This window comes from Ranitomeya variabilis, chromosome 2 (genome assembly GCF_051348905.1).
Source record: "Ranitomeya variabilis isolate aRanVar5 chromosome 2, aRanVar5.hap1, whole genome shotgun sequence".
Classification (NCBI taxonomy): domain Eukaryota; kingdom Metazoa; phylum Chordata; class Amphibia; order Anura; family Dendrobatidae; genus Ranitomeya; species Ranitomeya variabilis.
Window position 1 is genome coordinate 83910863 of NC_135233.1, and position 18822 is coordinate 83929684.

The 18822-nt window shown below is 49.0% G+C and overlaps 1 protein-coding gene across 4 annotated transcripts in view; it reads right to left on the minus strand.

Annotated features, from left to right (window-relative positions):
* The window catches only part of ANKEF1 (ankyrin repeat and EF-hand domain containing 1), a 141365-nt gene that overhangs the window by 84909 nt on the left and 37634 nt on the right, over positions 1 to 18822 (minus strand). For all 4 annotated transcript variants that reach the window (XM_077282609.1, XM_077282610.1, XM_077282611.1 and 1 more), the window contains 2 exons: positions 2455 to 2654; positions 1964 to 2113 (listed from right to left, as the gene is read on the minus strand). In XM_077282609.1, the coding sequence (XP_077138724.1) occupies positions 1964 to 2113; positions 2455 to 2654 (350 nt within the window). The remainder of the gene's footprint in view (positions 1 to 1963; positions 2114 to 2454; positions 2655 to 18822) is intronic.

The following is an 18822-nucleotide window of genomic DNA, read 5'->3' on the forward strand; positions in this document are numbered from 1 at the left end:
TGCACAATCAGTAACAATCCTGAAAAGAAGAAAGAACTGGAAGCATTTAAAGACACCAGGATGGACGAACACAGAACTTAAACACTTGCTAAAAGGAAAAAAGAAATGTATGTCAAATGGAAAGAGGGGGTATATCCAAAGAAGAGTATAATGCTGTCTGCAGGGCAAGCATTAGAAGAGATAAAGCCAGTAATGAAGTGAAGCCTACAAGGGAGACCAAAAGCAATAAAAAGGGATTTTGTGGGTATGTCAAAAGCAAAAAAAAAAGTAAAAAGATGCTATAGGATTTTTACAGGATAAAAAGGGTGAAGTCAAAAATGATGTTGAGAAGGCCGATCTTTTATATTCGTAGTTTGCATCTGTGTTCTCTAAGAAAGCAGATGTAACTTCAACTGATCTTCACTGTGCTATCGAAGGAATAAAATAATCCACCCTATCTATAAACAGAGAGATGGTGAGGGAACACTTAGCTAATTTAAAATAATTTTAATCTCATGGTCCAGATGAATTACATGCTACGGTACAGAAAGAGATAACAAAGAAAATTGTAGAACCAGTAGACAGAATCTTTGAAAATTCCTGGTGTAGAAAAGATTGGAGAAAGGCAAATGTTGTCCCTATTTTCAAAAAAAGAAAGAAGATGGAGCCAAAAAAATTACAGGCCAGTGAGCCTTACTTCTATACCAGGAAAGATCTTTGAACAAATTACTAAACAGCATGTATATAAGTACTTGGGTAAGAATACAGTACTTAAACAGAGCCAGCATGTGTTTGTAGCAAACAAGTCATACCAGACTAATCTTTTTTACTTCTATGATGGAATCACTGACTGTGCAGATCAAGGAACTGCGGTTGACATAGAAGATGTCCTTATTTATTTAAAAAAAGATGACCAAGTATGGGATTGACAAGACTATGGTTATGTGGATTCATAACTGGGTCTGTGATCGTACTCAAAGAGTACATCCAATTGTAAGAGTGTTTCAAGTGGAGTACCACTAGGCTCTGTCCTGTCCCCAGTGTTGTTCAACATTTTTATAAATTATCTAGATAAGGGAACTGAAGGTAAACTAATTAAATTTGCCGATGATGCAAAACTAGGAGGGATAGCTAACACTAGAGAAGACAGAGAAAGGATTCAGAAGGATCCAGATGAGCTTGAATAATGGGCAGCAACTAATAGAATGGTATTTACAGAAAGAAATGCAAGATTCTATATCTGGGCAAGATGAACGAAAATTACATCTACAGAATGGGAGGAAAAGAACTAAGCAACAGCACATGGGTATACTAAAAGATCACAGACTGCACATAAGTCAATAGTGTGATGCAGCAGCAAAAAAAGGCAAACACAGTTTTGGGATGTATTAAGAGAAGCATACAGCCTAGATTCTAGGCACCACGTTTTAAAAAAAGACAGGAAAACTGGATCAAGTTCAGAGAAAAGCTATCAGGATGGTGAGCGGACTGCAAACTATGTCCTAGGAGCAATGCCTAAAGGATCTGGGAATGTACCGTATAGCTTTCAAAAAAGAGGAGACTTAATAGTTGTCTACAAATATCTGAAGAAATGTCTAATTTGCGCATGGAAACAAAATTTTGGACAGTGAGGGTGATCAATGAATAGAAAATGCTGCCACCAGAGGTGGTGGTGAGTCTCCTTCAATGGAAGTCTTCAAACAGAGGCTAGACAGACATCTGGTTTAGTGAATCCTGCATTGAGCAGGGGGTTGGACAAGATGACCCTGGCGGTCCCTTCAAACTCTAACATTGTATGATTTATTGATTATGTGGATCATGTGGCTTACCATACACAGGCAAACTGTATTACATTACAAAAACAGTAGTGCACAGTTATACTGATTACTGAAACAGAAAATAATTTAATAAAATAATTAGATTTTTACCTGTATTTCATGGGAAGAAAACCGAAAGGCACAAGTAAGTATAAGTTGCACAGTACCTCAAAAAATCCACCTTTAGCAGCAAAATGAACTGCATGATACCGCTGGTTATCAATAGCATTCACATCCCCTCCTTTCTGCAATATGCTGCGAACAACCTCCAGAGCTCCTTCTCTTGATGCTTCCATCAAAGCAGTGCGACCGGTTTTCTAAATGGAACCATATAACATTAATTTTATGCCATATTAAAAGGACTCCATCACCAAAAATGGTCAGGATCACTAAAGTGTGGATTTTTTAAACTTTTATTACATAAATCACATAAGTCTGTGTCCGACACTGGGGGTTATCCTGTGCTCTGCTCCTTTCGCTTGAATGGGTTGAACTGTGGGACTAGGCACTGGCCCATTTACAGATTTTCCGCTGTGACCATAACTACAAATGACAGTACTGCACCAAATGTTTTGGCTACCGGTTTTCCCAGTGAACACATATTGGAGGATTGAGGCTACCAAAAAATAATCCTAGAAAACTCCATGAAAATTCTTACTGAATTAAATGCATTGGGATTTGCTTCTTTCTCCAGCAGTCTTAGACACATTTCTTTACAATCTCGAGCCTGTTCACATGCAGCCAGTAGCACCGGTATTCCTTCTGCTGATGTGTTATTGACATCAGCTCCGGAGGCTAACACCAACTGAAAGCAACGTAAATGTCTCTTACTCGGTGAAATACAGTAAAACAGAATACCTGTGGATGGAGGAAAATAATCATTATTATAATAGAACACATGATTCGTGCTACATTTTCAGCAACATGGGCGTAAGACAATTACCTATATTTTGGACTGTAAGACACACTTTTTAGCAAGAAAAAATCTTGCTAAAAAGTGTGTGCATCTTATAGTCTGAAGGCAGCTTCCTATGGCCAAGAAGAACGCTGACACAGTGTCCTTCCCAATCACTGAGAGAACTGTCCATCAGTGCAGATTCTTCTCCTCTTGCCCGACACTCAGCAATCTGAACAGTCTAGGGCAATAGAGGCTACCAGGACCTGCACATAACTAAAATTACTCTACTGCTGCAGGTCTTGACTAGCTGACGGTCCTTTCAGGTCGTGTGATCAGTCACATACCTGGAAGGAACTTCAAAATGCGGTAGTGTATACATAGTGTGTATGTGTATATGTGTGTGCAAGTGTTAATGTAGCAGATCCATGTAAGTGATGATGCAGCAGACCTGTGTGTTTTTATGTAGCAGAGCTGTGTGTACTAGTATTGCAGAGCTGTATGTTTGTGTATGCGCATGTAGCAGAGCTGCATAGTTGTATTTAGCAGAACGAATGCACATACAGTACTGTGAAAAAGTTTCAAAAGTGAAAATTCTTTAAAAAAAATAGAAGTTTTAATAGTTTATTTTTATCAATTAACAAAATTAAAGTGAATGAACAAAAGAGAAATGTAAGTTAAATTAATATTTGGTGTGACCGCCCTTTGCCTTCAAAACAGTTTCAATTCATGTAGTTACAATTGCACACAGGTTATTATTTGAAGGAACTCAGCAGTGAGGTTGTTCTAAACATCTTGTAAAACTAACCACAGATCTTCTGTAGATGGAGATGGAGCACCCCGCCAGGGCCGTGGGGTACTCAGTACCGGGTGCGGTCTTAAAGGGGATGTCACAGTGGCTGCGACTAGTGTTGAGCGATACCTTCCGATATCGGAAAGTATCGGTATCGGAAAGTATCGGCCGATACCGTCAAAGTATCGGATCTAATCCGATACCTATACCCGATCCCAATGCAAGTCAATGGGACGAAAATATCGGAATTAAAATAAACCCTTTCTTTCCTTGTAGGTTAATTCTACATGAAGGAAAACAACTAAGAATAATGTAGGATGTATTGGGGGAGGTGGCGGAGACATTAAAGGCACAGAGGTTTAGCCCAAACAAATAGAATAGCAGTTTATTTGTTTTTTTTTATGACGTTCGGCGTTAGAAAGATTTTGACTATGTTTTTTTTTTTTTTTTAGATATTGATGTTTCACTACTTCCACGTCCTTCACCTTCTTTTTTACTTCTCCCACTTTCTTCTTCATTATCCTCATCATCAGCTTCTTTGACATCAACTATCTTCACCTTATTCATCTTCTTCTTCTTCTACCTATATATTTTTTTTTTTACATTGTTCATATCCTTTTTATTTAACTATCATCTTTTTCATATTCAACTTCATCATATTCTTATTTGTGACAGGCATTCCCGTAGTTGTTATCTATAAAAGTTTGAAGATTACACCTTCCGTTCTGCCTGTCACAAAAGAGTTACATTTGTCCGCGTTCAGTTTGGCCTGCAGCATCAGGCTTTATCCAGGGGCACCACGAGGAGGAACGGACTCACCCCCATACACTGCTTAGTCTTCTTCTGCTTATAATTTAGATAATATCTTTTGCTCTGATATTTAGTCTTATGCTTAATGTTCTTCTGCTCTTTGTTCTGCAGCCTCTTGTTCTTCTGCTTCTCGGTCTCCCATGTCGTCATCGTCTCCAGGGTCGTCGTCTCCAGGGTCGTTGTCTCCGGGGTCGTCGTCATCGGGGTGGTCTTCAGGGTCATCGTCTCCAGGGTCGTCGTCATCTCAGTGGTCGTCGTCTCTGGTGTCGTCGTCATCTTAGGGGTGGTCTTCCGGGTCGTCGTCTTTAGGGTCTTGAACTTGGAAATGTAGCAGAAGGTACAAGAAGGCTGAGAAAATGCCGAGAAACAGCTGATGGAACTGGAACTCGGATGGCTACCCGAAGGTCCAAGAGCCAATGGAACTACCGAGGACCAGCTGACGTTACTGGAACCCGGTTACTAAGCAGGAGGTACCCGTGCCTGAAAGCACTACCAAGGACCACCTGACGTTGGTGGAACTCGGATACCCAGAGGGAGGCACCTAAGCCAAAGGCTCTGCCCGGAACCAGCTGACGGTACTGGAACCAGGATGGGGAGCAGAAGGTACAAGAGCAAAAGACACTGCCGAGAACCAGCTGACGGTACTGGAACCCGGATGGGTAGCCGAAGGTCCAAGAGCCAATGGAACTACCGAGGACCAGCTGACGTTACTGGAACCCGGTTACTAAGCAGGAGGTACCCGTGCCTGAAAGCACTACCAAGGACCACCTGACGTTGGTGGAACTCGGATACCCAGAGGGAGGCACCTAAGCCAAAGGCTCTGCCCGGAACCAGCTGATGGTACTGGAACCAGGATGGGGAGCAGAAGGTACAAGAGCAAAAGACACTGCCGAGAACCAGCTGACGGTACTGGAACCCGGATGGGTAGCCGAAGGTCCAAGAGCCAATGGAACTACCGAGGACCAGCTGACGTTACTGGAACCCGGTTACTAAGCAGGAGGTACCCGTGCTGAAAGCACTACCAAGGACCACCTGACGTTGGTGGAACTCGGATACCCAGAAGGAGGCACCTAAGCCAAAGGCTCTGCCCGGAACCAGCTGACGGTGCTGGAACCAGGATGGGGACCTATTCAAGCTTGTCTTCCTAGAGCCCCAACTAGCAGTGTTGGAGCAAAGGGTCACCAGGAGGAGGAGAGGGAGCAGAGTGTAGGCCGAAGCCTGCACTGGCGGCAGCTTTGGGTCTGTTGTGCCTGCGTGGCTGTTGCAGGACACGTTGCCGGCTACACAGCAGGGGAACAGCTGGCACATTGGCTGGTGTTTTTCTCTGTGCAGCTAGCAGTCCCGGGCCCCAACTGGCGGTGTTAGAGCCCGGGCTCTGCAGGGGGAGCAGAGTGTAGGCCGAAGCCTAATTGAACCAATTTCAAAGGTAACCTTTAACCCCCCCTCAGGTGTTACAAAGTAGAAGAGCCACAGCTTATGCAGCAGTAGTGCTGCACAAGTCAAAGGTTGCTCTTTTAATTTTGCTCCTTGCACACGCTGAATGAAACACGTATAACATTTAGCCCTTTATACAGTCAAACTGTGTTGGAGGCGCGAGTTCCCTTCGTAATGAGACGCAGCACAGATGTCAAGAATCCCACCTTGGTGCTGGGTGCAGCCTCCTGAGCATTGTTATTTGCTGTACAGGAGTCTGCGCTGTCGTGTTATCCCCTGGCCTAGCGCTGCTAGCGCTGCCCATCTTCTGACATCATTTAATGTCGGCCGGTGCGGTTCGCGATGACCATGAATCCCAGCCCCGCAGTGTCTTAACATTGTTAAAACACTGCGGGGCTGGGATTCATGGCCTGGCGCAGCACATATGTTCGCCTCTCACGCTCGGGTCCTTACACCCGCTTCAGACTGTGCGGCGTCAGCTGATCCCTTATTGCATGCCGCGGCCATGAAGCCGCACAGTCTGAAGAAGGCGGAAGGAGATGAGGGACAGGCGAACTGATGCACTGCTCATGCCCATCAATCACACCCTCGCAGTCCCAATAAATAAGACACCGAGGGGCGTTGTGTGGGTCAGGGCGGCCGCAGAGGCGCAGGCAGCCAAACAATGATGCCAGAAGACGGGCAGTGCTACCAAGGGGGTTGCTGCGTGTCATTACAAAGGAAAGTCACACCTCCGGGACGGTTAAATGGTCACACAGAGGACACATTTTAGACGTGTTTTCAGTTCCACATGTGCGAGGAGAATACGTTTATGAGCCACCTTGCACACATGCAGCATTACCGCTGTACAAGGTGGCTGTAAAACGTACAAACGCCTGGGGGAGGGGGGACAGGTTCCCTTCAATTTCAGTTCTTGTGTCTGCGTGGCTTTTGCAGGACACGATGCCGGCTACACAGCAGGGGAACAGCTGGCGGTGCTGAACCCCACTGACACATTGGCTGGTGTTTTTCTCTGTGCAGCTAGCAGTACCGGGCCCCAACTGGCGGTGTTAGAGCCCAGAGTCAGCAGGAGGAGGACAGGGAGCAGAGTGTAGGCCGAAGCCTGCACTGGCGGCAGCTTTGGGTCTGTTGTGCCTGCGTGGCTGTTGCAGGACACGTTGCCGGCTACACAGCAGGGGAACAGCTGGCGGTGCTGAACCCCACTGACACATTGGCTGGTGTTTTTCTCTGTGCAGCTAGCAGTACCGGGCCCCAACTGGCGGTGTTAGAGCCCAGAGTCAGCAGGAGGAGGACAGGGAGCAGAGTGTAGGCCGAAGCCTGCACTGGCGGCAGCTTTGGGTCTGTTGTGCCTGCGTGGCTGTTGCAGGACACGTTGCCGGCTACACAGCAGGGGAACAGCTGGCGGTGCTGAACCCCACTGACACATTGGCTGGTGTTTTTCTCTGTGCAGCTAGCAGTCCCGGGCCCCAACTGGCGGTGTTAGAGCCCGGGCTCTGCAGGGGGAGCAGAGTGTAGGCCGAAGCCTAATTGAACCAATTTCAAAGGTAACCTTTAACCCCCCCTCAGGTGTTACAAAGTAGAAGAGCCACAGCTTATGCAGCAGTAGTGCTGCACAAGTCAAAGGTTGCTCTTTTAATTTTGCTCCTTGCACACGCTGAAAGGAACACGTATAACATTTGGGCCCTTACACAGTCAAACTGATTTTGAGGCGTGAGTTCCCTTCGTAAAGAGACGCAGTACAGCTGGCAAAAATGCCACCTTGGTGCTTTGCGCGGCCTCCTGAGCATCGTTATTTGTTGCACAGGAGTCTGCGCTTTTGTGTTATCCCTTGGCCTTGCGCTGTTAGCGCTGGCCATCCTCTGACATCATGTAATGTCGGCCGTTGCGGTTTGCGATGACCATGAATCTAAGCCCCGCAGTGTCTTAACATTGTTAAAACACTGCGGGGCTGGGAATTCATGGCCTGGCGCAGTACATATGTTCGCCTCTCGCTTGGGTTCTTACACCCGCTTCAGACTATGCGGCGTCAGCTGATCCCTTATCGCATGCCACGGCCATGAAGCCGCACACTCTGAAGAAGGCAGAAGGAGACGAGTGACAGGCGAACATATGCACTGCTTAAGCCCATCAATCACACCCTCGCAGTCAAAATAAATAAGACACCGAGGGGCGTTGTGTGGGACAAGGCGGCCGCAGAGGCGCAGGCAGCCAAACAATGATGCCAGAAGACGGGCAGCGCTACCAAGGAGCTTGTTGCGTGTCAATACAAAGGAAAATCACACCTGAGGGACGTTTTAATGGTCGCAGAGGACTCATTTTAGACGTGTTCAGTTCAACCTGGGCAAGGAGAATAAGTTTCTGAGCCACCTTGCACACATGCAGCATTACTGTCGTACAAGGTGGCTGTAAAACGTAGAAACGCCTGGGGGAGGGGGGACAGGTTTCCTTCAATTTCAGTTCTTGTGCCTGCGAGGCTTTTGCAGGACACGTTGCCGGCTACACAGCAGGGGAACAGCTGGCGGTGCTGAACCCCACTGACACATTGGCTGGTGTTTGGCTTTGTGCAGCCAGCACATCTGGGCCCCAACTGGCGGTGTTAGAGCCCAGGGTCAGCAGGAGGAGGAGAGGGATTACAGTGTAGGCCGAAGCCTGCACTGGAGCAAGTTGAAAGGGAAACTTTAACCCCCCCCCCCCAAGCGTTTGTAGCTGAAAGAGCCATCGTGTACAGCACTAATGCTGGAAAAGGTAAACTTAGCTCTTTTAATTATGGTCCTTACACATGCTGAACCTAACACTTATGAAAAGTGTCCCCTCCTACCGTGATACCGTCCGGTAGGTGGAACTGTCCTTTGTGATGTGACGCAGCACAGCCGTCATTCTTACCCCCTTGGCGCCGTGCGCCGCCTCCTCAGCGTTGTTTGAATCAGTCCCGGAGCCTGCGCTGTTAGGTTAGCCCTTGGCCATGCACACATTTTGCGCTGCCCGTCTTCTGACATCATTTGGTGTCAGGCTGGCTGCGCCTGTGCGGACGCGCTGGCCGAGAGCCCGCCTCGCAGTGTCGTCTAATGTAATCCCACCGCGGGCCTGGGATCCGTGGCCATGCGCAGTGCATATCCTCACCTCTCACTCCCCTCCCTACGGCTTCTTCAGACTGTGCGGTGTCACGGCCGTGGCATGCTATTAGGGACCAGCTGACACCGCACAGTCTGAAAAAGCCATAGGGAGATGAGTGAGAGGTGGAGGTTCAGATATGCACTGCGCATGTCCATGGATCTCAGGCCCCCAGTGGGATTAAATCAGAAGACAGTACGAGGCGGGCTCTCGGCCAGCGCGGCCGCACAGGCGCAGCCAGCCTGACACCAAATGATGTCAGAAGATGGGCAGCGCAAAATGTGTGCATGGCCAAGGGCTAACCTAACAGCGCAGGCTCCGGGACTGATTCAAACAACGCTGAGGAGGCGGCGCACGGCGCCAAGGGGGTAAGAATGACGGCTGTGCTGCGTCACATCACAAAGGACAGTTCCACCAACCGGACGGTATCACGGTAGGAGGGGACACTTTTCATAAGTGTTAGGTTCAGCATGTGCAAGGAGCACCACGAAAAGAGGCACTTTTTCCCTTTGCATCATTACTGCTGCACAAGGTGGCTCCTTCAGTAACAAACGCCTGGGGGGGGGGGGACAGGTTCCCTTAAATTTAACTTGTTGTGCCTGCGTGGCGGTCGCAGTACACGTTGCCGTATACACAGCAGGGGAACAGCTGGCGGTGCTGAACCCCAATAACACATTGGCGAGGTGTTTGGCTCTGTGCGGACAGCACTTCTGGACAACAACTAGCGGTGTTGGATCCCAGGGACAGGTGGAGGAGGAGGAGGTGGAGGAGGTAGGAGGAGGTAGGAGGGATTGCCACACACACAGCAGGGGAACAGCTGACGTTACTGAACCCCAATAACAGAGGAGGGACTGTTGGGACTGTGCGGACAGCACTTCTGGACGGCAACTAGCGGTGTTGGAGCCCAGGGACAGGTGGAGGAGGAGGAGGTGGAGGAGGTAGGAGGAGGTAGGAGGGATTGCCACACACACAGCAGGGGAACAGCTGACGTTACTGAACCCCAATAACAGAGGAGGCACTGTTGGGACTGTGCGGACAGCACTTCTGGATGGCAACTAGCGGTGTTGGAGCCCAGGGACAGGTGGAGGAGGAGGAGGTGGAGGAGGTAGGAGGAGGTAGGAGGGATTGCCACACACACAGCAGGGGAACAGCTGACGTTACTGAACCCCAATAACAGAGGAGGGACTGTTGGGACTGTGCGGACAGCACTTCTGGATGGCAACTAGCGGTGTTGGAGCCCAGGGACAGGTGGAGGAGGAGGAGGTGGAGGAGGTAGGAGGGATTGCCACACACACAGCAGGGGAACAGCTGACGTTACTGAACCCCAATAACAGAGGAGCGACTGTTGGGACTGTGCGGACAGCACTTCTGGACGGCAACTAGCGGTGTTGGAGCCCAGGGACAGGTGGAGGAGGAGGAGGTGGAGGAGGTACGAGGGATTGCCACACACACAGCAGGGGAACAGCTGACGTTACTGAACCCCAATAACAGAGGAGGGACTGTTGGGACTGTGCGGACAGCACTTCTGGACGGCAACTAGCGGTGTTGGAGCCCAGGGACAGGTGGAGGAGGAGGAGGTGGAGGAGGTAGGAGGGATTGCCACACACACAGCAGGGGAACAGCTGACGTTACTGAACCCCAATAACAGAGGAGCGACTCTTGGGACTGTGCGGACAGCACTTCTGGACGGCAACTAGCGGTGTTGGAGCCCAGGGACAGGTGGAGGAGGAGGAGGTGGAGGAGGTAGGAGGAGGTAGGAGGGATTGCCACACACACAGCAGGGGAACAGCTGACGTTACTGAACCCCAATAACAGAGGAGGGACTGTTGGGACTGTGCGGACAGCACTTCTGGACGGCAACTAGCGGTGTTGGAGCCCAGGGACAGGTGGAGGAGGAGGAGGTGGAGGAGGTAGGAGGGATTGCCACACACACAGCAGGGGAACAGCTGACGTTACTGAACCCCAATAACAGAGGAGGGACTGTTGGGACTGTGCGGACAGCACTTCTGGACGGCAACTAGCGGTGTTGGAGCCCAGGGACAGGTGGAGGAGGAGGAGGTGGAGGAGGTAGGAGGGATTGCCACACACACAGCAGGGGAACAGCTGACGTTACTGAACCCCAATAACAGAGGAGCGACTGTTGGGACTGTGCGGACAGCACTTCTGGACGGCAACTAGCGGTGTTGGAGCCCAGGGACAGGTGGAGGAGGAGGAGGTGGAGGAGGTAGGAGGAGGTAGGAGGGATTGCCACACACACAGCAGGGGAACAGCTGACGTTACTGAACCCCAATAACAGAGGAGGGACTGTTGGGACTGTGCGGACAGCACTTCTGGACGGCAACTAGCGGTGTTGGAGCCCAGGGACAGGTGGAGGAGGAGGAGGTGGAGGAGGTAGGAGGAGGTAGGAGGGTGTTGTGAAATTGGATTTTGGGCTCCCCCGGTGGCCACTGGTGGAATTGAACTGGTGTGCATCATCCTCTCTGTTCACCTGTTTCCATCAGGATGTGGGAGTCGCTATTTAGCCTTGCTCCTCCGTCACTTCCATGCCGGTCAACATTGTAATCAGAAGCCTTTCTGTGCATGTTCCTGCTGCTAGACAACTCCCAGCTAAGTTGGACTTTAGTCCTTGTTTGTTTTTGCATTTTGTTCCAGTTCACAGCTGTAGTTTCGTTTCTGTGTCTGGAAAGCTCTTGTGATCTGAAATTGCCACTCTGATGTTATGAGTTAATACTAGAGTCTTAAAGTAATTTCAGGATGGTGTTTTGATAGGGTTTTCAGCTGACCATGAAAGTGTCCTTTCTGTCTTCCTGCTATCTAGTAAGCGGACCTCAATTTTGCTAAACCTATTTTCATACTACGTTTGTCATTTCATCTAAAATCACCGCCAATATTTGTGGGGGCCTCTGTCTGCCTTTCGGGGAAATTTCTCTAGAGGTGAGCCAGGACTATATTTTCCTCTGCCAGGATTAGTTAGTCCTCCGGCCGGCGCTGGGCGTCTAGGGATAAAACGCAGGCTACGCTACCCGGCTACTGTTAGTTGTGCGGCAGGTTTAGTTCATGGTCAGTTTAGTTTCCATCCTTCCAAGAGCTAGTTCTTATGTTTGCTGGGCTATGTTCTCTTGCCATTGAGAACCATAACAGTTTGACCGGCCAAAAGGGTTAAATTAATTGACAGAGAAAGGAGAGAAAAGAGAAGTCTGCTGAAGATTTTTTTTTTTTTTTCCTTCAGTTCTGAGTGTGCTTGTAATTGAATCTCTTGCAAGTCTGCCTATATTGCAGCCTTTCTCTCTCTCTCTCCTTCTAATCCTGGAATGGCTCTGTGTTCACCTGTTTAAAATGGATATTCAGAGTTTAGCTGCAGGTTTGAACAATCTCACCACGAAAGTTCAAAATTTACAAGATTTTGTTGTTCATGTTCCTATATCTGAACCTAGAATTCCTTTGCCTGAATTTTTCTCGGGGAATAGATCTTGCTTTCAAAATTTCAAAAATAATTGCAAGTTGTTTTTGTCCCTGAAATCTCGCTCTGCTGGAGATCCTGCTCAGCAGGTCAGGATTGTGATTTCCTTGCTCCGGGGCGACCCTCAGGATTGGGCTTTTGCATTGGCTCCAGGGGATCCTGCGTTGCTCAATGTGGATGCGTTTTTTCTGGCCTTGGGGTTGCTTTATGAGGAACCTCAGTTAGAACTTCAGGCGGAAAAGGCCCTGATGTCCCTATCTCAGGGGCAAGACGAAGCTGAAATATACTGCCAGAAATTCCGTAAATGGGCTGTGCTTACTCAGTGGAATGAGTGCGCCCTGGCGGCGAATTTCAGAGAGGGTCTCTCTGATGCCATTAAGGATGTTATGGTGGGGTTCCCTGTGCCTGCGGGTCTGAATGAGTCCATGACAATGGCTATCCAGATCGATAGGCGTCTGCGGGAGCGCAAACCTGTGCACCATTTGGCGGTGTCTACTGAGAAGACGCCAGAGAATATGCAATGTGATAGAATTCTGTCCAAAAGTGAACGGCAGAATTTTAGACGAAAAAATGGGTTGTGCTTCTATTGCGGTGATTCAACTCATGTTATATCAGCATGCTCTAATCGTACTAAGAAGCTTGATAAGTCTGTTTCAATTGGCACTTTACAGTCTAAGTTTATTCTATCTGTGACCCTGATTTGTTCTTTATCATCTATTACCGCGGATGCCTATGTCGACTCTGGCGCCGCTTTGAGTCTTATGGATTGGTCCTTTGCCAAACGCTGTGGGTATGATTTGGAGCCTCTTGAAACTCATATACCCCTGAAGGGGATTGACTCCACCCCATTGGCTAGCAATAAACCACAATACTGGACACAAGTAACTATGCGGATTAATCCGGATCACCAGGAGATTATTCGCCTTCTTGTGCTGTATAACCTACATGATGTGTTGGTGCTTGGATTGCCATGGCTGCAATCTCATAACCCAGTCCTTGACTGGAAAGCTATGTCTGTGTTAAGCTGGGGATGTAAGGGGATGCATGGGGACGTACCTGTGGTTTCCATTTCATCATCTATTCCCTCTGAGATTCCTGAATTCTTGACTGAATATCGTGACGTTTTTGAAGAACCTAAGCTTGGTTCATTACCTCCGCACCGGGAGTGTGATTGTGCCATAGATTTGATTCCGGGTAGTAAATACCCTAAGGGTCGTTTATTTAATCTGTCTGTGCCTGAACATGCTGCTATGCGAGAATATATAAAGGAGTCCTTGGAAAAGGGACATATTCGTCCTTCGTCATCTCCCTTAGGAGCCGGTTTTTTCTTTGTGGCTAAGAAAGATGGCTCTTTGAGGCCGTGCATTGATTATCGGCTTTTGAATAAAATCACGGTTAAATATCAATATCCGTTGCCACTGCTGACTGATTTGTTTGCTCGCATAAAGGGGGCCAAGTGGTTCTCTAAGATAGATCTCCGTGGGGCGTATAATTTGGTGCGAATTAAGCAGGGGGATGAGTGGAAAACCGCATTTAATATGCCCGAGGGCCACTTTGAGTATTTGGTGATGCCTTTTGGTCTTTCAAATGCCCCTTCAGTCTTTCAGTCCTTTATGCATGACATTTTCCGTGATTATTTGGATAAATTTATGATTGTGTATCTGGATGATATTTTGATTTTTTCGGATGACTGGGACTCTCATGTCCAGCAGGTCAGGAGGGTTTTTCAGGTTTTGCGGTCTAATTCCTTGTGTGTGAAGGGTTCTAAGTGCGTTTTTGGGGTTCAAAAGATTTCCTTTTTGGGATATATTTTTTCCCCCTCTTCCATCGAGATGGATCCTGTCAAGGTTCAGGCTATTTGTGATTGGACGCAACCCTCTTCTCTTAAGAGTCTTCAGAAATTTTTGGGCTTTGCTAACTTTTATCGTCGATTTATTGCTGGTTTTTCTGATGTTGTTAAACCATTGACTGATTTGACTAAGAAGGGTGCTGATGTTGCTGATTGGTCCCCTGCTGCTGTGGAGGCCTTTCGGGAGCTTAAGCGCCGCTTTTCTTCCGCCCCTGTGTTGCGTCAGCCTGATGTTGATCTTCCTTTTCAGGTTGAGGTCGACGCTTCTGAAATCGGAGCTGGGGCGGTTTTGTCGCAGAGAAGTTCCGATTGCTCCGTGATGAGACCTTGTGCTTTTTTCTCGCGTAAATTTTCGCCCGCCGAGCGGAATTATGATGTTGGGAATCGGGAGCTTTTGGCCATGAAGTGGGCTTTTGAGGAGTGGCGTCATTGGCTTGAGGGGGCTAGACATCAGGTGGTGGTATTGACTGACCACAAAAATCTAATTTATCTTGAGTCCGCCAGACGCCTGAATCCTAGACAGGTGCGCTGGTCGTTGTTTTTCTCTCGGTTTAATTTTGTGGTGTCCTACCTGCCGGGTTCTAAGAATGTTAAGGCGGATGCCCTTTCTAGGAGTTTTGAGCTGGACTCCCCTGGTAATTCTGAACCTACAGGTATCCTTAAGGATGGAGTGATATTGTCTGCCGTTTCTCCAGATCTGCGGTGGGCCTTGCAGGAGTTTCAGGCGGATAGACCTGATCGTTGCCCACCTGGTAGACTGTTTGTTCCTGATGATTGGACCAGTAAAGTCATTTCTGAGGTTCATTCTTCTGCGTTGGCAGGTCATCCTGGAATCTTTGGTACCAGGGATTTGGTGGCAAGGTCCTTCTGGTGGCCTTCCCTGTCTCGAGATGTGCGAGGCTTCGTGCAGTCTTGTGACGTTTGTGCTCGGGCCAAGCCTTGTTGTTCTCGGGCTAGTGGATTGTTGTTGCCCTTGCCTATCCCGAAGAGGCCCTGGACGCACATCTCGATGGATTTTATTTCGGATCTTCCTGTTTCTCAGAAGATGTCTGTCATCTGGGTGGTGTGTGATCGTTTCTCTAAGATGGTCCATTTGGTTCCCCTGCCTAAGTTGCCTTCTTCTTCCGAGTTGGTTCCTCTGTTTTTTCAAAATGTGGTCCGTTTGCATGGTATTCCGGAGAATATCGTTTCTGACAGAGGTACCCAATTCGTGTCTAGATTTTGGCGAGCATTCTGTGCTAGGATGGGCATAGATTTGTCTTTCTCGTCTGCTTTCCATCCTCAGACTAATGGCCAGACCGAGCGGACGAATCAGACCTTGGAGACATATTTGAGGTGTTTTGTGTCTGCAGATCAGGATGATTGGGTTGCTTTTTTGCCTTTAGCGGAGTTTGCCCTCAATAATCGGGCCAGCTCTGCCACCTTGGTGTCTCCCTTTTTCTGTAATTCGGGGTTTCATCCTCGATTTTCTTCTGGTCAGGTGGAATCTTCGGATTGTCCTGGAGTGGATGCTGTGGTGGAGAGGTTGCATCAGATTTGGGGGCAGGTAGTGGACAATTTGAAGTTGTCCCAGGAGAAGACTCAGCTTTTTGCCAACCGCCGGCGTCGGGTTGGTCCTCGGCTTTGTGTTGGGGACTTGGTGTGGTTGTCTTCTCGTTTTGTCCCTATGAGGGTTTCTTCTCCCAAGTTTAAGCCTCGGTTCATCGGCCCGTACAAGATATTGGAGATTCTTAACCCTGTGTCCTTCCGTTTGGACCTCCCTGCATCTTTTTCTATTCATAATGTTTTTCATCGGTCATTATTGCGCAGGTATAAGGTACCGGTTGTGCCTTCCGTTGAGCCTCCTGCTCCGGTGTTGGTTGAGGGCGAGTTGGAGTACGTTGTGGAAAAAATCTTGGACTCCCGTGTTTCCAGACGGAAACTCCAGTATCTGGTCAAATGGAAGGGATACGGTCAGGAGGATAATTCTTGGGTGACTGCCTCTGATGTTCATGCCTCCGATTTGGTCCGTGCCTTTCATAGGGCTCATCCTGATTGCCCTGGTGGTTCTGGTGAGGGTTCGGTGCCCCCTCCTTGAGGGGGGGGTACTGTTGTGAAATTGGATTTTGGGCTCCCCCGGTGGCCACTGGTGGAATTGAACTGGTGTGCATCATCCTCTCTGTTCACCTGTTTCCATCAGGATGTGGGAGTCGCTATTTAGCCTTGCTCCTCTGTCACTTCCATGCCGGTCAACATTGTAATCAGAAGCCTTTCTGTGCATGTTCCTGCTGCTAGACAACTCCCAGCTAAGTTGGACTTTAGTCCTTGTTTGTTTTTGCATTTTGTTCCAGTTCACAGCTGTAGTTTCGTTTCTGTGTCTGGAAAGCTCTTGTGATCTGAAATTGCCACTCTGATGTTATGAGTTAATACTAGAGTCTTAAAGTAATTTCAGGATGGTGTTTTGATAGGGTTTTCAGCTGACCATGAAAGTGTCCTTTCTGTCTTCCTGCTATCTAGTAAGCGGACCTCAATTTTGCTAAACCTATTTTCATACTACGTTTGTCATTTCATCTAAAATCACCGCCAATATTTGTGGGGGCCTCTGTCTGCCTTTCGGGGAAATTTCTCTAGAGGTGAGCCAGGACTATATTTTCCTCTGCCAGGATTAGTTAGTCCTCCGGCCGGCGCTGGGCGTCTAGGGATAAAACGCAGGCTACGCTACCCGGCTACTGTTAGTTGTGCGGCAGGTTTAGTTCATGGTCAGTTTAGTTTCCATCCTTGCAAGAGCTAGTTCTTATGTTTGCTGGGCTATGTTCTCTTGCCATTGAGAACCATAACAGGAGGGATTGCCACACACACAGCAGGGGAACAGCTGACATTACTGAACCCCAATAACAGAGGAGGGACTGTTGGGACTGTGCGGACAGCACTTCTGGACGGCAACTAGCGGTGTTGGAGCCCAGGGACAGGTGGAGGAGGAGGAGGTGGAGGAGGTAGGAGGGATTGCCACACACACAGCAGGGGAACAGCTGACGTTACTGAACCCCAATAACAGAGGAGCGACTGTTGGGACTGTGCGGACAGCACTTCTGGACGGCAACTAGCGGTGTTGGAGCCCAGGGACAGGTGGAAAAGCAGAGGAACACAATGTAGGCCGAAGCCTGATTGGAGAAAGTCGAAAGGGAACCTTTAACCCCCCCCCCAAGGCGTTTGTAGCTGAAAGAGCCAGCTTGTGCAGCACAAAAGATGCAAAAGGAAAAGGTGGCTCTTTTCATGATGCTCCTTGCAAACACAGAACTAAACACTTATAAAATGTGTCCCCTGAAACCGTGAGACCGTCCCGGAGGTGGGACTTTCCTTCGTAATATGACGCAGCACAGCCGTCATTCTTACCCCCCCGGCGCCGTGCCACGGCTCCTCAGCGTTGTTTGATTCCGTCCCGGAGCCTGCGCTGTTATGTTATCCCTTGGCCAGGCACACTTAGCGCTGCCCATCTTCTGACATCATTTGGTGTCAGGCTGGCTGCGCCTGTGCGAACGCGCTGGCCGAGAGCCCGCCTCGCAGTGTCGTCTAATGTAATCCCACCGCGGGCCTGGGATCCATGGCCATGCGCAGTGCATATCCTCGCCTCTCACTCCCCTCCCTACGGCTTCTTAAGACTGTGCGGTGTCACGGCCGTGGCATGCTATTAGGGACCAGCTGACACCGCACAGTCTGAAGAAGCCGTAGGGAGATGAGTGAGAGGTGGAGGTTCAGATATGCACTGCGCATGTCCATGGATCTCAGGCCCCCAGTGGGATTAAATCAGAAGACACTGCGAGGCGGGCTCTCGGCCAGCGCGGCCGCACAGACGCAGCCATCCTGACACCAAATGATGTCAGAAGACGGGCAGCGCTAAGTGTGCATGGCCACGGGATAACATAACAGCGCAGGCTCCGGGACGGAATCAAACAACGCTGAGGAGCCGGGGCACGGCGCCAAGGGGGTAGGAATGACGGCTGTGCTGCGTCATATTACGAAGGAAAGTCCCACCTCCGGGACGGTTTTACGGTATCAGTGGACACATTTTATAAGCGTTAAGTTCTGCGTGTGCAAGGAGCTAAACAAAAATAGCTACCTTTTCCTTGTGCAGCATTACTGCTGCACAAGGTGGCTCTTTCAGTAACAAACGCCTTGGGGGGGGGGACAGATTCCCTTACATTTCAGTTGTTGTGTCAGCGTGGCGGTCGCAGGACACATTGCCGGCTACACAGCTGGGGATCAGCTGACGTTACTGAAACCCAATAACACTGGGTCGTATGTTTTGACTGTGCAGACGGCACTTCTGAGCCTCAACTGGCGGTGTTGGAGCCCAGGAATTTAAGTTCAGGTGGTAGAAAGATGAACACAACAGGAGACCTGGATAACGTAGACAGTGACCTAATTATTTAATCAGGAAGAGGAGTGGCAAATTCCTGCGAGATCCAGGCCTTGTTCATTTTCAGGAAAGTAAGCCGGTCAACGTTATCGGAGGATAGTCGCATGCAACGGTCAGTTAGTACACCACCTGCAGCACTAAAGACACGTTCCGATAATACACTGGCCGCAGGGCAAGACAGCACCTCCAATGCATACTGGCTTAGCTCTGGCCATGTATCCAGCTTTGAGACCCAAAACTTGAAAGGTGAAGAGCCGTCTGGGAGTACAGCAAGAGGG